The 19,866-nt window shown below is 40.8% G+C and overlaps 1 protein-coding gene across 7 annotated transcripts in view; it reads left to right on the forward strand.

Moving 5' to 3' along the window:
• The first annotated feature begins 1,640 nt into the window (after positions 1-1,640).
• Ralgapb (Ral GTPase activating protein non-catalytic subunit beta) overlaps positions 1,641-19,866 on the forward strand; it is an 89,632-nt gene continuing 71,406 nt past the window's right edge. For 3 of the 7 annotated variants that reach the window (XM_006235416.5, XM_006235418.5, XM_006235421.5), the window contains exons 1-3: positions 1,650-1,908; positions 13,023-13,238; positions 18,489-18,691. In XM_006235416.5, the coding sequence (XP_006235478.2) occupies positions 13,053-13,238; positions 18,489-18,691 (389 nt within the window). In that variant the 5' untranslated portion in view covers positions 1,650-1,908; positions 13,023-13,052. Of the gene's footprint in view, positions 1,909-2,052; positions 2,251-13,022; positions 13,239-18,488; positions 18,692-19,866 lie in introns of those variants that run through there. The other 4 variants (XM_006235420.5, XM_063284185.1, NM_001271210.2 and 1 more) reach the window with 4 other exon arrangements.

A 19,866-nucleotide genomic window follows, 5' to 3' on the forward strand; every position in this document is an offset into this window, starting at 1 on the left:
CTTTCCCAAGTACTTTTGTCTTTTTTGAGACATGGTCTTGTGTAGCCCAAGCTGGCCTAAAGCAGTCTGTGTAACAAGTTCAGGGATGAATATGCTACTAGATATGGATTATGTAGTGCTGGGAACCATACACACCAGGCAAGTACTCCTCCAACTAAGGTACATCTGAAGTCCCATGTGCTTTAAAAAGGTCCCCAGTTCTCTGTGTCTGTCACTTTTCCAGCTGCTCTTCAACCCTATCGGTCTGATCTACAGTAGATGTTCAATATTCACAGCGTTAGGAGTGTGGTTGCAAGTAACAGAAAACTCAACGGATTGTGGTAGAAATAAGGTCCACCACCCTCTTTAAAGCAGGAAAGGAGTGGGGGGTTTATGCAGTTTCCTTAGTGTGCCATAAAGAGGCAGGTTTCTCTGTCTTGTATTACATTTATAGTAAAGTCTTCCTCAAGGTCTCAGAATGACTGCCATATCTCCTGGCATTGTATCTTACCATAGTTCAATCAAGAAGTAGGGGAAAGTGGAAGGACACAAAAGTTTCCAGGACTTCCTTCATGTCCTAGGTCTCCCTTGGAACTTTGGCTTATACTTTATGGACTAGAACTCTGCTTCACTGGTACGCTGTCAAGCACTTTGCTTTTTAACCTCTGTAGTGTAGAAGTGGGAAGGAGAGGTGCTTGGAATAGTGACTGAATTTGCTAAAGCATTTATCAAAAACTTTGTTTAATTGAACTCTATTGTCTCATCCACACACTGTCCTGATACACTGTTACCCACCCTTTCCCCTCTTCCTTTAGCTACTTTCCTGGGGTAGGTGAGGTTGTGGTCTTGAAGAAATTCTTGTTTTATCTCTTATAAGAGGGCACCAGTTTCTTCTTCATTCCTGCTTGGTTCATGATCTCTTCTGAGTGTGACGGTCACTGTTTTTCTGCTTTCCACATGAACGTGTTCTTTGCACAACCTAACACCCTAATCCCTCCATCTCTAAATTCCAAGGTCAGTCACAAGGCCAGGCCCTCTACGAAGCCGTCTCCAGCCCTCTTTCCTCTCAGCCTGATACGTGGGGAGTATGACTCAAATGTTGTTACTTTCTTCGTGGAAGTTGAAACTAAATTATTGACAGTGGTACTATTTCCAAAACGACTGGTGCATTGCAGGTGCTCGAACTTGTAGTTCTCGCTAGTAATAGCTTATCTCCTAGATCGGATTCAATTCGTTGATGACAGGTTCTGAATCATCTTTTGAAAGCATACCAGGCCTGGCGAGGGCATTGCCCATATTAATGCTGCGCTCATGTAATACGGGGCTGGGCAAAGGAAGAGCTACAATGCTGTGATGTGAGACATTCCTTTAGCCTGAATGGTACCAACATTTCAGAGAAGCCCCTTACTCTTCTGCACTAAGAACAAACAGAAGCTAGATGGCTTCTACAGCCTGCAGCGGGATGAGGTAACTGCTCACTTTAGTCCTTCTTCTCCACTGGAGCCCGAAAGGGGGCGATGTGGGTAATCGCGCTTCGCGCGGCCCTCTGGGACGGCTGCGCACGCGCAGCTTCCGGCTCCAGGCTTCGAGATTTATTTGACGCTGTCCACTCGGTTCCATCAGAAGTCTCGGGTCAGACGCGCCGCGCAGGCGCAGTGGTCCCTTCGGCTGGGGAATTATTTGACGCCACCGCCCCTGGCAGTCGGAAGTTGCTTGAACGGAGCTCAGCCGGCCGGCCAAGCGACCGGTTTTCGTCGTCTCCTGGGCGCCCTGTGAGAGTCACTGACGGGTGGAAGGACTGACCGCCAGTGGAGGGCCGGCCGGGGCAGTGGCAGCGCGGGCCGGATGGCGCGGGTCGCGTGAGGCGGCAGGCCGAGTGCGGCCCGCGGTGCGCCCGCCCAGCGATGCGGGCCCCGCCCGTCGCCTCAGGTACGCGGCGGCCGGCGCGGTGCGGCCGGACCCTCCCCTCTCGCCGTGTTGTTTTTTTTTTTTTTTTCCCTCAGCAGCCACTGAGGCGGGGGCTCTCTCCACCTCCAGTGCTCCGGGGGCCGGGCGTTGGCAGGCGCATTCCTGGGCTCTGAAGTGGACGCACCGGGCGCGGGAGCACAGTCCTGGCCCGCGGCTTCTGCCGGGTGTGAGCGAACCCAGGAGGGTCGGACTGGCGGAGCGCTCCCCTTGGCTGCCTGGGGACAGGGGCGGGTCTGGAGTGGTGACCGCAAATCCGGGGAGAATGCGGTCCACTGAAGGGGCTGGTGGAGTTGCTGCCGTCCGGTGAGGATGCTCTTGCCCGGGGCACGGTGACGCTTGGAGAGTAAACAGCCACCCTCCTTAAGCGCTTGCAGTCCGCCAGGCCCAGGCCAGATGGGGAACTTCAACACCCTGCACGGCAGGACTGTTACCCCATTCTACGGACCAGGCAACCGAGGCCCGGAGCGCTCGGGCGCCTTTGGTGCCCAAGGTCATATAGCTGGGTAATTTGAACTCAGGCAGCCTTGACAGTCCAGTCCAGGTTCTTAACAATTAGGTCATTGGATCTCCAACTTTGATGCAAAGTGAGGTAAAATCACTTGGAGTTTTGAAAAGATTCCTGGTTCCATAGCACCCCAAACTAGTTAAGCCACCATGCCTAGAGGGTAGGGGGAGACAAATCCCGGTATCTTTCTAGTATTTGCCTTTCCGGAACTCCCCTAGTGGTTCTGGGGTATAGTAAGGTTTGGCAGTTGTGAGAGCGTGTAATCTCAGAGGTCCGAGTGTGTCTCTCCAGCTATGTGTGCAGGAGGATGCTTGTTAAAAGTGCGGATACCACTGGCAGAGATTCATATTGTCACTCCCTTCCCCCCAGCGCGCTCTTGTTCTATTGCTGGAACTCTCCATTTTTCTGCCTCAGCCTCCTGAGTGCTGGGATGGTATCTGTTGTCAGGAGAGAGCTTTTCCTTAGGTCCACTGACTACCACCCCTTTGATAGGTAGGCCTCCTTGAGGGTGAGATGTAATTAGGGATACTTAGTCAGCTGAGCTTTTAAAAAATGTATACATCCCTTGCAAAAACTGTTGGTTTGCAGTTTTCCTTAATATACAGCACTCGTGGTTTCTCTAGCCTCTGGACTTTTGCATGTACTATTCTTTCTTCAAGACTGTCCTCCGTGTTTTCTCAGCACCCTACCCAAATACATACACTTTCTCATACGCATCATTTCTGTCTGCTGCCTAGCTCTCAACCTTCCCTTCAAGAACCTTTGCCACCCGTGAACCCTGCCCACCTTTGCGTTATCGTAGAGTAGCTCACATATTTTATTTTTCTGTCTTGTAGTTCTAGCTCTTCTATAATGTTTAGATGTCAGGGACCATGTTTTATTGGAGTACTTTGACACAGAGGCTGACAAACCTTTTTTTTTTTTTTTTCTTTTTTTTGGAGCTGGGGACTGAACCCAGGGCCTTGCGCTTGCTAGGCAAGCACTCTACCGCTGAGCTAAATCCCCAACCCCTGACAAACCTTTTTTAAACACAGTGTTTAGTCCCTTTATGTCACAGACCTCATGCTGCAGAGACATCTGTTTTCTATTTTTGTAAAAGGTATTTGATGTTCTTAGCCTAAGGGTTTTTTTCCTTAGGAATACTCTGGGTAGATTTATTCATTTATTCAGCAGATGAATAAAATGTTGAATTCTTACCCGTGACAAGGTGCTGTGTGCAAGACTATGTTCTAGCAACATTGATTGGTTTAGCTGGGTGAGGTGGCACATACCTTTAATCCCTGCACTCAGGAGGTAGAAGCAGGTGGATTTCTGTGAGTTCAAAACCAGCCTGCCCTGCACAGTGAGTTAGTACCAGGATAGCCAGGGTTTCATACAGAGGCCTGTCAAAAAAACAAAACAAAACAAAACAAAAAAAAAACAAACCAAAAACCCCTCCACCCAACCAGTCAACACACACAAAACAAAACAAAAACATTGATAAATTTTCATGTTAACTTCCATATCAGACAATCAGTTCTATAGTGAGAGACTTTTTACTGCCATTGGGGTTTTGCATGTAGTCTTTCCTCATTGTGTAAAAGGAGTATTGATTGTCTAAATGTTATTGCCTTGTGAGTATGTATCAACACAAGCAGATGGGATAGCTCTCATTTACAGTTCATCCCATTTGACGGGAGACAGTAAAACTTTATATCAGAGCAACTGACAAACTAGATATAGTTTATTACATAATGTCTGAGCTGCCATTGCTGCCCATGCTTACCAATTTTTTTTTTTCTTTTTTCTTTTTTTTTTTTTTGGAGCTGGGGACCGAACCCAGGGCCTTGCGCTTGCTAGGCAAGCGCTCTACCACTGAGCTAAATCCCCAACCCCATGCTTACCAGTTTTAAAGGAAGTCAATGCAATAATTCAGACTGCTTTTGTTTTTAGTACCTCCCCTTTTTTTGTTAATTTATTTTTATGTGTATGGGCATTCTGATTGCGTGCATCTATGTGCACTCTTTGGGTGTCTGGTGCTTGCAGAGGCCAGAAGAAGGTACCACATCCTTTGGAACTGAAGTTACAGAGGGTTGTGAGCTTACATGCAGTCGCTGGAACTTAACATGGGTACTCTGCCAGAGCTGTCAATAAGTGCCCTTAACCACTGAGTCAGTTCTCTAGTTCTTTATTCTTGGTTATTCTTTTTTTTTTTTTTTTTTTTTTTTTTTTGGTTCTTTTTTTTCGGAGCTGGGGACCAAACCCAGGGCCTTGCGCTTCTTAGGTAAGCGCTCTACCACTGAGCTAAATCCCCAGCCCCTATTCTTGGTTATTCTTAAAGCCATAGTAGACTAATGAGATTAAATATTATAAGGTCATTATGAAGAAGTTTGTCGACAATGAAGATTCCCCCATTCCTGTCTTTTTATATTGGTACTGGGGGTTCAGTACAGAACCTTCTATACAAGTGTTGTACCACTGTGTCTTCATTCCCATTTTATTTGTGTGTGTGTGTGTGTGTGTGTGTGTGTGTGTGTGTTTCTTTTTTTTTTTCTGAATAGGGTTTCACTTTGTAGCCCTTGCTACATAACCTAGAAATGGTTATGTATCTCATGATGTCCTTGAACTCAGAAAGGTTTATATGTCTCTACCTCCTGAGGGATTAAAGGCATGTGTTACCATACATGGCTATATTTTTTATTTTGAAACAAAGTCATAAAAAGCTACCTGGGTTGACCTTGAACTTAGATTATAGCTTAAGCAGGCTTTCAACTTACGGTTCTCCTGGCTCAGCTTCCTAAGTAGATGGGATTGTAGGCCAGTACTAGCATGCCTAGATGAGTTATTTCTCCCTAGTTGAATGTCAAATATGTAGATTGAATAAGTACACATTTCATAAAGTAATTGTTACAGTATAATATTGTTAGAGGAAGATTCTCCTGTCTTATTCTTATATACGGTTTGCTTAGTTTTTAGACTAAGGCTAATAGAGAAGGTGATGGGATGAAAGGTGTTAAATTCAGCCTCTCGAGAAACTTGCCCTTGTTCTCTAATCAGATACGAACAGAGTATCCAGTTCTGGTCTTAGCATATGGAAGAAACTCAGTTTTTTTTAAGCTTGAAGGTTAAAGTTAAAGTCTTTAGTTGGCTTTAACGTCTCTAGTGTATGTGTGAAAATGTTCACATGTTCAGTTAGTGACCAAAGTCACAGTAACCTATGACTTTGGCAAGAATTCTGCCTGAATGGAGGGACCCGTCAGTATTGTTCTAGACATGTACAAAGGTCTTTTAGACAGATTGAGCGATTCTTGTGATATAAGATAAAGTTTTAAGCTGGCTGTTGTGCTCACACCTATAATCTCCGATAAGGCAGGCAGATTGGGACAAGTTTGAGGCCACCCTGAGGTGTATAGTGAGAGCCTGTCTTACCTCCTTTTCTAAAGATGTTTTAGAAGTAGTGTCTACACAGTTTAGTTTTAACTTTTTATAGATAACTCGTGCCTAAAGCTTCTAGTATACTCAGGACTGGAAAAACAGACCTTTTTCCTCTAGACTGTGTCCCTCATGTGACATTCTTTTGTTGGGAGACAATTGGGAAAGCTGAACTGTATAATCTGTATCTAAGTATGTAAGATTAGAACTGTAAGATTAGAACATTTGGTATGTGACGTCCATTTTGTTACAGAACTGGAGGTATTGAGTGTAGGATACAGCTTCTGAACTTAAGGAGTTCTGTAGCTAGGATTGTGATAAAAAGTATATAGTATCTTAAGCATCCCTGTGAAATAGAATTTTCTGTCATGTCCGATGAGTCCAGTACACTGTGTACTAGTTTTGTGTGCCTACTAAGCACTTTAAATGCAGTAAAGGAACTGAGTTCTAAATGTATAGTTAATGTATAGTTACCCATGCCAGTAGATATGACAGATACTAGGAATATCAGTTCCGAACAGTTGTGATAGTTCTGGCTGGGGGCTAGGAGTATATTTACATTTCTTTCATAGACTAGCAAAAACCATCTTTTTCTTTTCTTTTTTTTTAAATCTCTGGGAAGAAATGCAGGCAGAACTTGTCTCTCTCCTGTAATTCAAGAGCTTGATAGGACCCTTAGCAGTTACAGTCTAGTGCATAGGAGACACCATTTCCTCTCCTTTTTTTTTTTTTTTAAAGTGCCAGCTTGATGGATGTTTGCCTTGTGGAGTCATTAAGACCACAACAGAATTAAGAAATGTGGTCCTTTGGTCATAACATTATATGGATGAGTTCAGATGCACTTGTACTTTAAGATCTAATGACACTTTATTTATGTGGCACACTGCTACCCTTTACTGTTTTAACATATACCTTTGTATTTCCTGAAGTATGTTGTTAGACTGTTTATTTGAGCCTTCTCCTTCTCGAGTCACTCGAGATAAGCACTGAGGTGCTCACCTGGTTTTAGAAACAGGGAGACTGTGAAAGTAAACGTAGAGTGACTTGTCCAAGGTCATATGTGAGACACAGAGTCAGAAGCATTGGACCTTGAGGCGAGAGGTAGAGTTTCTTGTCCCAATGTTGCATTTACCTAATGTGACCCTGAACGAGTTGTAGTCTTATTTGTGTCCTTTCCTTTTTTTTTTTTTTCGAAGCTGGGGACCGAACCCAGGGCCTTGCGCTTGCTAGGCAAGTGCTCTACCACTGAGCCAAATCCCCAACCCCTTTGTGTCCTTTCTTAATGGCTAGTATGTCTTTCTAACTTAAACAGCCTAAGGTAGTTGTTGGAATAAAATGAAGTAACCTGTGAAAGTTCTTGGAAATTGGTCAGTAACAGTTACACAAAGGCACATTATTATCAAGTCAAGATCTCTGGTAGTTCTAATCTGCTGCCTTGTAGCTGATCACATCATTGATCATATTAAATGTTATTTTGTTATGATGTCTCATTGGTTTCTATCTTAATCATTATAAAACTTTCTCTTGGTCATTGTGTTCTGTTTATATCTGCATACCTAAATCCTAGGACAAACTGATAATACAGGTGTTTAATGATATTTGCTTAGTGATATAACCGATATCTAGATTTATTTCAGGAAGTTTGCAAACAATTGTTCTTATAGTGTGACTTGAAGCTCCTTGGGAATAGTTTGTTACTGTGGTACTCACTGTGTTTGCTGTATACAGTACATATGATGACTATTGTTTGAGTCAGTTGATGTGACTAATATTAGGTTGTGGCCTTTGTGGGCCACCACTGTATTGATTGTTTTGGTTATTGTTATTTAGACTGAACTTACATATGGAGTGCTTATGAGCTGTAAGCTGGTAAGCCTCACAAGGTCAAACAATGACAACCTTTAGAGAAGGTACTTGGAAAAGGGTCCATGTGGAGTAGAGAAGGAAACTAGGGATCAACTGGTGCACTTTATCTTGTTCCTCTAGTATTTACTTCTGGCACAACTCCCACAGCTGCACACTCTAATATCAGATCATGTATAGAGGTGCGGTGACAGTCTTGAACCCACATGAACCCCCGCATTATCTCTCCATTGGTATTTAGGAAGTGGATTTACTGACTTCTTCCCAGATGATTATTCAGGCCCTGTATTACACCCACTAGTTCTGACAGATAAGGTGTGTAGAATCTTCTGGAACATTGTACAGGGATGCTGGTGGTGTGATTGCATAAGGGGAGATGCATAGTACCTCTAAGTATATCTTCCTGGGAGGGTAGCTTCTGGTTTAATTTTCTGTATCCCATATCTGGGACTTTTTTTGTTGCAAAGTTTTAGTTCATGTGGACACAGTCTATTCCTAGTTTTCTGCTTTTATTTTTTAATTGTGTGAGTGTATGCTATTGTGCATGTTTGGTTAGAGGACAACTTGTAGGAGTCAGTTCTCTCCTTTCACCACGTGGATCCTGTGGGTTGAATTTAGGTCCTTAGCCTTGCTGAGTCATCTCACAGGCCTTGCCTCCAGTTTTTACTGAATTAATTATAATCCTGCCTTTCAAAGTCTTTCAAAATTGGGCATTGCTTATGTTTTAAAAATTATTTAAATTAATGGAAAAAAGTATTTTTTTCTTGAGTCAGGGTCTCACTTCAAGCCTGGAATTCACTATGTAGACCAGGCTGGCCTGAACTCACACAGATGGACCTGCTTCCACTTTCTCAGATTAAAAGCATATACCACCATGTCTGGCCTTTTTTCAAATAAAATTCTATTACTGTCTACAATATAATCTTTTCCCCGTTCTACTCTGAGCATCTTGTTCCAGATGTGGATTTGTTTTAAAACATTAGAAAAAGTGTGTGTGCGTGCGTGCGTGCGTGCGTGCGTGTGTGTCCGTCCATCCATCCGTCTGTCTGTCTGTCTGTTTGTCAGTGGTTGTATATGCTGTAGGCTGCAGGTACCCAGGGAGGCTAGAAGAGAGTATCAATGTCAGATTCCTAGAGATTGAGTTACAGGCAGTTGTGACCTGCTTAATATGGGTGCTTGGGTTTGAACTCAGGTCCCTTCGAAGAGTGGTAAGTGTTTTTACCCGCTGAGCCATTTCTCTAGTCCTGTTTATTTTTTTCTTATTTTTTAATTTTTTTTTTTAAATAGAAGGATCTTACTGTGTAGCCTATGGTAGGTTTGAACTTGCAGTCTTTGCCTTGGTTTTTGAAGTGTTAGAATTACAGGTGTGGGCCATTATACTCTGTTCCCTGTTCTTACTGTCTTTTTTTTTTTTTTTTTTTTTTTTTTTTGGAGCTGGGGACCGAACCCAGGGCCTTGCGCTTGCTAGGCAAGCGCTCTACCGCTGAGCTAAATCCCCAACCCCTCTTACTGTCTTTTATGGTTGACTTTCATTCCTATCTACCCCCTTTTCTTGTAATCAGTATCCAATTTGTATGCTCCATATCCTTCTTGTACCCTGAACCTACCAGGCTTTCAGTTCACTCTCTTTGTATCAAAAGTAGTCTTTTCCCTGAATTTTTATGGTTGCTTATAATTTTCACATCTTGTGCCTTAATGTCCCAGTTTGCATCATAGTTATTATGTGTTAAACTACAACCTAATTGAAAACAGGATGTGGATCTCTTAGTCATCTCCTTGGTGTTAACACTGTCTATTGTATGTAATAGATGGTTAATAACTATTGAATGAGTCAGCTTGGTGATCTCTTTCTTTTGTTTGTTTGTTTTTCTCTATAGGATTTCACTGGGTAGTCCTGGCTGTCTTGGAATTCACTCTGTAGACCTGGCTTGCCTCTCAAACTCACAGGGCTCTGGCTCTGAAGGGCTGGGATTCAAGATGTGCATAATCACAACCTGACTCAATTTGGTGGTTTCTATGAGTGACTGAATTGTCACAAGTAATCAGGATGCTGACATTTTTATTAATTCTCTGTCATGGAGATTAGCATAAATTTATTGCGTTAATTATAGTAATAGTACTACTTTCTTTCATCTTTCATAGTACCTCTTACCTTTCATCTTTATAATCTGAAGTCATACATGTTCGCCTAGTTGTTATTATGATATATATTTTGCTCCAGTTAATAGCAATCATTTATTGGTTCCTTACTATTAACTAGGACAAGCCCCAAATATACTTCTTAATTCTTTAATTCTCCCAACACCAGTGAAACAGGCTATTCTCCCTCGAGGTTTTGTTTTTGTTTTTGTTTTTACAGTTTTGGGTGCTCAGACACAGGGGACAAGTAACTTTTTAGGGACAGAGATAGCTTAGGTTAAGAGCACTTGGAGCTTTTATAGAGGAACCATATTTGGTTCTTAGCACCACAGAGCTGCCAACAACCATTTGTAATTCCAGTTTCAGAGGACTTGACACCCCTTTCTATCCTCTTTGGGCATTGCATGTACAAGCTGTATAGACAGACATACATGCAGGCAAAACAAACAAGCATATAAAACAAAAATAAATCTTTAAAAAAAAAATGACCTCATGTTCTAGCTTAAACCTACTGAATCAGAATTTCTAAAGTTGAGGCACAGGAAATTGCATTTTCCAGCCAAAATGTTATAGATAATTTTTATGTGTATATGAGATTTGATAGCTATTATAACTTTTTGAAATTAAAAAAATTGCCTTCTTAAAACTTTCATTCCAGCCAGGCATGGGAGTGCACACCTTTAGTCCCAGCACTCAGGAGGCAGAGGCAGGCAAATCTCTGTGAGTTCCAGACCAGCTTGGTCTACAAAGTGAGCCCAGGACAGCCAGGGCTTTTACACAGAGAAACCCAATCTAGATAAACAAAAATAACACCCCTCCCCCCAAAAAACACCTTTTGTTCCTTGTAATGATAATTTGTAATATCAATTTTAACTATTTTCTTTTAATATTTGGAGATGTAGTTTTATAATAACTTAGCTTGAAGTATATATAAAATTTGAAATATATATAATAGTATAACATTTTGGACATTCTTTAGTAAAACAGATGGGATATTTACTAAACTCTTTCCCTGCTGGTGCAGCAAACCTTGACATTCTCAAATATCTAATATGCAGTGTATGTAAGGAGTTGAGGTTCCCACTGAAGACTGAAATTACCTGTGGAGAACCTATGCATAACTATTGAGTAGTTGAATCTCTATAAGCAGATCAATAGAGTCTCAGAACAGGGAGGAGCTGCTTTTGGAGTCAAAATTTTAGCAAAAGGAAATATCTGGGCTGAACTCTGAAGGGTGAAACTTCATCAGATAGGTTAAAGTTACCAGTAGGAGTGGCAAAAACAGTTGTAGAGAGTTGGTGGAATTGGTAGACGAGCAGTTATCACTCGTCCTTTGAAGCTGTAACTTGGAGGCAGGGAGTCACAATGCTGTAAGCAAGTTTCAAGGCCTGGCATTGTGGCTCAGTGGTAGAGGAGTTGCCTAACATGTACAGAGCCCTGGGTTTGATCCCTAGCATAGTATGTAGACAATTTCAGTTAGATTTCTAGCAAGTTTTATTTATACATTTTTTTGAATTAGAGAAAACCCATACATTCTATATAAAAGGACAATGCCTAGAATAGCCAATAAATACTTTAAAATGAATGATGGGGAGATGTTCTTTGCAATTATAAAAGATTCTGTAAAGCTACTGGAATTGAATCATGTTATTGGCATAGTACATGACAAAATGTTACTTCAATTTAATGAGATAAGGATTTTTTAGATTGAAAATTCATACAATGTATTCTGATTATGGTTCCCCTCCCTCATCTTCCAGATCCTCCCTACCTCCTGATCCATCTAACTCCATGCCTTTATTTTCTTTCTTTCTTTCTTTTTTTTTTTTCTTTTCTATTTTTCGGAGCTGGGGACCGAACCCAGGGCCTTGCGCTTGCTAGGCAAGCGCTCTACCACTGAGCTAAATCCCCAACCCCTTTATTTTCTTTCTTTAGAAAACAAACAGACAAATAAAAAAGGGAAACACACCAGAATATAAAAGGCCAAAACAAAATGAGAAACCATAAGAAACACAGACACAAATAAAACCTATAAAACACAAAATCTTGCTTGTAATATACAAGCAGAAGACTAGTAGCATAAAAATGCCCAGTCATAGCAATGAGACAAAAACAATTCCACACAAACATCATTGGGTTGGATTTTGTTTTGGACATGGGGCCTACTGTTGAGTGTGGTTAATACACCTTGTGAGACTCCATTGGAGAACACTGGTTTTTCCATTACAAGCTGTTGATAGTTGGAGAGAGACACCCACTTCTGGTCAGTGTGCAGAGAGTGAGAATCTTTGGGGACACTCAGTTCTAAATGGGATGTCTTCATTAAATCCTCTCCTCATCATTTATAGAAGTAAATTCCAGATGAGCAAAAAGCTTGAGTGTGAAGAATGTTGAAGGAAAACCTCAGAGACTGTAGCACACATAAAGTTGCACTTAGCATCTTAGACACTCCATCTCACATTCACTTTGTCTTTGAAGGGGAAATGTCCTTATGTTGTGGGAGAGTCTGGCTCTGATTTTTCCTCTGTGTGTGTGTGTGTGTGTGTTGCGTGTATATTTGTGTGTGTGAGCTTTCTTTCCAGTACTGCTGTTTTAAATCTAGGGCCTTGAGCATGCTAGGCAAGTATTCTATCACTGATATATAGTCTCGGACTCTCCCTGTATTTAAAAAAATTTTTCTGAGACAGGTCTTGCTAAACTGTGTAGGCCAACCTTGAATTTACCCAGAAGCAGGGGAGCTCTGTAGTGAAGGTGCTCATACAACTACCTCTCAGGAGCTATCTTGTCACTTGATCTCACCATGAAGCCTTTAGGTAGCTCAGAACACTTAGAAATGTTTTAAAAATTACTTTTTAATTATACACTTTTGTGTGGGGTATGTATATAGGAATGCCAGTGTTGTGGAGGCCACCAGAGGGTTTACTTAGATTCCCTTGAAATGGAGTTATAAGAAGTGAGCCACCTGCTGAAAGTGTTGGTCCTCTGGAAGAGCAGCAAGCACTCCTAACCTTTGAGTCCTTCTAGTTACATCTTTTTTTTCTGAAACATGTTTTCTAGAATCAGTGTGTTGCTACCCATTTTATTATGCTGCCTAGTGTAAATCTTTTTTATTAGCAATAAACATAATTTAACATGTGTAACTGTTTTGTCTTTTCAGATGCCATTTGGATAGTACTTTAGTGGCACAATGTACTCTGAGTGGCGGTCACTACATTTGGTGATTCAGAATGATCAAGGCCATACCAGTGTGCTACACAGCTATCCAGAAAGTGTTGGACGAGAGGTGGCGAATGCAGTGGTCCGTCCTCTTGGGCAGGCATTAGGTACCTCTTCAGTGGCTGGTAGTGAGAGTTTGTTAAAAACTGACAAAGAAGTAAGTGTTTCTTCATTTCATTCTATTGTTTGAAAATATGCATTGATTACTAAAAAAACTTATTTAATGTGTACTTTTTAAAAAGTAATAAAAGTAGTTTTATTACGCTTAAGTCTGTATCTGTATATAGTCTGTGTGAGCATGTATGTATACATGGGTGCTTGTGAAAACCAGGGTTGTTGGATTCCTGTGCAGCTGGTGTTAGCAGCAGTTGTGACCCATCTGGCATGGTTGATAGGATTCAGACTTGGGTCCTCTGCGGAACACTGTGCATTGTTACAGTGTTGACTTTCTAATGATTGCTGCCCGATGTAGTAGTGAAAGTTCTGTTTTTATCTCATTTGCATTCTGTGCTGGGACTCGGGCCTATGGGAGATAAAAAGAAAGGGTTGTGCCGTTTTTGCTGCTACGGCTTCTCATTGGCCCCTTCCATGTGAGCTGACTGGTTGAGACAGAGAATCAAGTGTCAGACCCGTAAGTGCTAGGCTCAGTTTTCAGATTTCCTTTTCTGTTTCTGTTTGGAAGTCCCTGTCTTAGTTAGGTGATAAAACACCATAACCAAAAGCAGCTTGGGGAGGAAAGAGATTATTTAACTTGCATATCCAGAATCACAGTCCAAGGGAAGAACTCAAGCAGTGCAGGAACCTGGAGGCAGGAGCTGACGCAGAGGCCATAGAGGGGTGCTGCTTACTAGTATGCTCCTCATGACTTGCTCAGCCTGCTTTCTTAGACTACCAGCCTAGGGTAGCACCACCTACAATGAGTTGGGCCCTCCCCATCAGTAATTAAGAAAAAAATTTCAACTAAGGTTACCTCCTTGAAGATGACTATACCTTGTGTCAAGCTGACATAAAACTAGCTAGCATAGCCCCCTTCCCTGCTTATAGGTAGACACTGACTGAAAGCCTCACTTATGTCAGATTTTCCAAACTACACATATGTGCTGAGCTTGAGCTCTCCTGTGTCCCTTACTCTGCCTGTTATCTAGCCTAGCTTCCACGTTTAAGGGGGATACAGAACAACGATGCCCTTCTGGTTGTAAGCCAGGGTAGTTGGAATTGGGTTTGGAATTGCTGTTCCTAAATTTGCTGTTCAAAGGGTTTCTAGAATAACTTGTTTTGGAACTGGTGTTCTGTTCCTGGGGTCAGGGCAGTTAGTTGACATAAAACCTCAGTGGGAAGTTGTAAAGGAATCCTGAGAATGGCAGGATTCTGTGTAGGGTTAGAACTCTGTTTAAGAAAGGTCATGCTTTTTTTTTTTTTTTTTTTTTTGTAGCAGGGTTTCACTGTATCCCTGGCAGGCCTAGAATTCACTTTGCAGGCCATATTGGGCTTGAATTTACAGAGATCCTCTTGCCTCTGCCTCCCAAGTGCTGGGATTATAGGTGTGCCTTACCCTACTATTATTGTTATTATTATCATTGTTATTACTATTAAAGATAAGGTCTTATTCTATAGATCAGATTGACCTAGAGCTCACTCTGTAACCAGAATAGTGTCAAATTTGCAGTCATTCTCCTGTCTCAGCTTCTCAAGTGTTGGGATTACAGGGGTAAGCTGCTGTGTCTCGCTCTTCTTATTTTGATCATTCATGAAGCTTCAGATGTGACTGAAACTAAAGCCTACAGCCGCAGAGGCAGTTTGTTCATCCTCCCTTGCCCAAGGATCGCTAAAGGTTGAAGTCCCTCAGTCTTGGTAGTTTTCTCATTAAAGGACTACATAAGCCCTGACACCTTCTCTGGCTTTAGTTCTGATCTTTTGCTGCCTTTTCTCTAGATGAGATGGCATATACAGAGATAGAAAGTGACCTAGTAACGCCCTTGGTTATTGTCCTTATTGCCCTCAGAAGATTATGGGAAGGTACTTTGTTTTCAAGTTTTATTTATTATTGTTTATGTTGGGGGTGGGGGACAGGGATGCATGTGTGCCATGGTGCACATTCAGAGATTAGAGGACAAATTTTGGAAATCAGGTCTTTTCTTCTACTTCTGGTCCTTAGAATCAAACTCAGGCTATCAGATACATATCAGCAATGGTTTTACCCTTTGAGTCATCAAGGGTATTTTTCCTTTAGTACAATTATAATTTAGAACAATTTAGAACAATTTAACTGCTATGACATTATCCCAAAGATAACTTGTCTTTTTTCTTTCATCTAATAATGAGGGACCTATAGCTCCTTTAAGATTTCTTTTTTGGGCCTGGGGAGATGACTGTATAACTCGGGTTGCTTTGAACTTGAGGTCTTAGTTGGTAAAGTGTTGTGCAGTCCAGCTGTAATCCACCGTGGTCTACATAGAAAGTTCTAGGCCAGACAGAGCCACATAGCGGAATGCATGCAAAAACAGAAGCAAAAAAAAAAAAAAAAAAAAAATCAAAACAAACCAACCAACAAATAAACAAAATCCGTCAAAACAACCTAAAACAGTATAGTGGCATGTACTTCAGTCACTGTTATGCCAGCACTGGGCATAAAGAGACAGGAGGATTTCTGGGTCTCACAGCTAGCATAGCCCAATCACAAGCCCCAGGTCAGTGACACACATGTCTCAACAAGCAAGGTGGTCAGTACCTGAGCAGTGAAACCTAAGGTTGACCTCTGGCATCTACACACAGGCACAGGCACACATGCATGTACCCACGTGTACATGAACACATCCACACTCTCTTTTCTTGTGTGGCTTAACATGCAACATTTCCTGCTCTGAGTATGTCACAACCTCAGTGTGGTGACAGTTACTTGTTGCAACTAACCATTCATTTTCTACCTTTAGTTTTTTGTAGGTGTTTTTGAGCTAAAGTTTTTAAGCTTTGGCAGACGTAGGCAAGAGAATCCTGAGTGTCAGGACAGCTAGGACTATCTAACAAGACACTGTCTCAATTCCACATATCTTCTACCTCCAAAATTCAATATATGTATATATTTCATCAGATTCGTATCTAGCAAACCTTTAAAGTATTTTTGAATCCTAAATTCTTTTTTTATTAGATTTTTTTAAATTTACATTTCAAATGTTCCCTTTCCCAGTTTTTCCTGTCCATCCCATTGCCTCTCCCCCTTCTTCTTCTTCTTCTTTTTCTTTTTTTTTTTTTTTTTTTCTCGGAGCTGGTGACCGAACCCAGGGCCTTGCACTTGCTAGGTAAGCGCTCTACCACTGAGCTAAATCCCCAACCCCTCTCCCCCTTCTTCTATGACGGTGTTCCCCAATAACCCCTCCCTTCCCACCTCCCTACCCTAACATTCCCCATTCCCCTAAGGCGGGGTGCAGCCTTTGCAGGACCAAGGGCTTCTCCTCCTATTGGTGTCCAACCAGGCCATCCTCTGCTACATATGCAGGTGGAGCCATGGGTCAGTCCATGTGTACTTTTTGGGTAGTGATTTAGTCCCTGGGAGCTCTGGTTGGTTTGTAAGTCCTAAATTCTGTCCAACAAACTGACTATACTTTTTGTCTTTATGTTGTTTACAGATAATTGCCCGTTGTTGTTGTTGTTGTTGTTGTTATTGAGATAGGATCTTTGTGTTAGTTCAGGCCGTCTTAGGCTCATTGTGTAGCTCAGACTTTCTTGAACTTGAGATCTCCCCGCCTTAGCACTTGGGAGTGCTGGCAACATCAACCACGCCTGGCCTAAATAAAAGCTTTGGCAAGGTTGGCTGGTATATCTCAGTAGTTGAGTGCTTCCTTGTTGTGTTTAGCACTCTGGGTTTAATCCCTAGTACCACCAAATAGCAGCAGCAACAACATGAACTTGGTATGGCCTTTGGTAAGCCAGTACCCTTTCCCCAAATAATTTCAGAACCTTCATTCTGTTATTGTCTTGTGTGGTATTTGGGCCACTTATAAATCTGGCCATTCTATATCCTACAGACTGTTATGTCTTCATCTTTGTCCATTAGAATTTCTTGCCAAATTTCCTGTTAAAGATAAGATACCCTGATTCCAAAAACACCTGTTAGTGGTTTAGTGAGACATTTCAAAATTTGTGGTTGGAAAACTGGGTTCATGTTTCTCATTGAAAGACAAGGTTCATTTTCAGCTTCACTATGTATGAACCAATAGTGGACTGAATTACTGAAATATGCTAAGTTTTATTTTTCGGATGTACCCTCTCATTAGGGCTATGGTGATAGTGGCTTTTATGAAGGTACTTTTTAACCTGCAGTGACTGTACAATTGTCAGCTCTTATCATAATGAGCCTGCTAGAAAAGCTTATCTGGCTTGACTTAGTCTGTTTGAGCAGCCTGGTTCTCAGTGCTCACACAGCCCCTTTTATTATTAAATGTTTACTGATAATCTGCTTAGTATTTGCCCCAGAATTATATCTAGAATTCACATAAACATCTAGGCTTTGGTGTCTAGACTATAGCTTCACTTTTCTTTTCCAAATTGGGAGGTTTTTTTTCCCCTTTCTCTTAGTATCTTATTTCTTGTAGCACTTCAGTAAGTGGTCAGATGAAGTGTGACTAGATGCCTGGTTAAGACCTTTTCCATTCGGTCCCTCACCTCTGTGAGTTCTCACCTGTCCATTGTAGTGTAGTGGTTTTTTGTTTTGTTTTGTTTGTTTTTTGGCAGAGAAAACAAGTTATATAATAAGTTGAATGATTCATTTTCCTGTCATTTGTTCCTGTTTCATAATCTGAGAATGGAATATAATTGAAATGATTTCTTAAATGATACACATTTATATATGTAAATTGAGTAGAATAAAAATCCTGTATTTTCTTTTTTAAAGATGTATTTATTATATAGTTTTTATGTATATGGGTCTTTTATCTGTATGCACATTTATAAACCAGAAGAGAACATTGGATTCCATAGGACCATAGTTACAGATGGTTGTGAGCCACCATGTGGATGCTGGGAATTGAATTCAGGACTTCAGGAAGAGTAACCAGTGTTCTTAACTGCTGAGCCATTCCTCCAGCTCCTGCATTTCCTATTTTTCTATTTCCAATGTCTACAAGAAATTGAAAGGATCATTTTACAGAGTGAATGGTAATGATATCAAAGAGGTAAAACATACATAGGCATAATATTTAAAAATAATAAATTTAATTTCTTCTGAAATTTGCTTGTCAAAGGCAACATTGATATGTCTACAACATAGTAAGTATGTCTATATTAAATTTGATGTATATGTTGAGATGATCGTATCTTCAATTCTGGGCACTAAAAGATGTTGAATTTTAAATTAATCTAGTGAGATACAGATAAAGATCTATAGTCTTTTCGAATGTTTTCTTTTGCTTAGGTAAAATGGACCATGGAAGTAATTTGCTATGGACTGACCCTTCCATTGGATGGAGAGACTGTAAAATATTGTGTTGATGTATATACAGATTGGATTATGGCTTTGGTGTTGCCAAAAGATTCTATTCCATTACCAGTTATTAAAGAACCTAATTTATATATTCAAAGTATATTAAAACATCTACAAAATCTTTTCGTACCAAGGTAAGTTGGAACTAACTATCTGGTCATCATCAAGATCATAAAAAATAATATTTATAGTTACTTTATTAAGTATAAAAGCCGATTTTATTGTTAGTCCTTTGAACTTTATTCATTCACTTATGGGTTCTATAAAAATGAATAAAAGAGGTAGGCTTACGAGATCATGTAACGTTTACCAAGAGGTTTTTCTTCGTTTGTTTTTGAGTTTGATGGCATCTCACTGCATAGCCCAGACTGGTTATGAACTTGCCGTGTAGCCCATGTTGATCTAGACTCATTATCTTCCTGTTTTAGTTTTTTGAGTTCTGAAATTACAGTTGTGTAATCTTGGATTTAGCACAAGTTTTAAATAGATGTGTCTTTATTTTAAATACTTTTTGGCCTTGTTTCTGAGATGTTGGATATTAAAATTTGGTGATGGTGACATATTTCTTTTCCTGTTTAAACATTTTTTGGGGGTGGGGCTGGCCAGATGGCTCAGTGGGTAAAGGTGCTTGCCACCAAACCTGGTGTATTGCTGAATGAAGTCATGGCATTTGAGGAAATCGCGCTTTGGTTTTTACTTTTCTCTCTTGAAAAGTATGATTGTAAGTTGTTTTGCTGTTTGATAGTTTTTTCCTCGGGGTGTGGGGGGAGAAAGGGAGAGTGTGTGTGTATGTGTGTGTGTGTGTGTGTGCGCGCGTGTGTGTACACAGGTCAGTGAAGTCTGAAAGGCACTAATTCAAGTATTAGAGTTCTCTCGACCAGTGATAATATATGAAGACTAGGTGAATGTTTTCAATGCTTTATATTGGAACTTCTGATTTAATCTTCTGTTACTAGAAGTTTCAGTTTACAATTTTTAGATAGTCATCAAATTGTCATTAGCGCTTTCTTAATTAGTTGTGTTTACATAAACTGATTCTCAAAGTGGAGGAAACTGCTTTTATCTTTTGTTAGAGATTGAGTTAATATGATTTTCTCTTTTGCCCATTAGTTTATTTTTTTATAATTGAATGAAAAATGTATTATCTGTTGAAACTGATTGGAGTTTTAATTGCTTAGATATATTACATTATAAGAAATGCAGTATCTATCTTTTCTGGTCCCTGTGTACATGTCTCCTAAAGCAGTGCTCTGCTTTTTTTTTGTAAAAAGCTAGCTAATAAATGTTTCTCCTTAGATCTGTGTTAGAG

Source organism: Rattus norvegicus, chromosome 3 (assembly GCF_036323735.1).
Source record: "Rattus norvegicus strain BN/NHsdMcwi chromosome 3, GRCr8, whole genome shotgun sequence".
Taxonomy (NCBI): domain Eukaryota; kingdom Metazoa; phylum Chordata; class Mammalia; order Rodentia; family Muridae; genus Rattus; species Rattus norvegicus.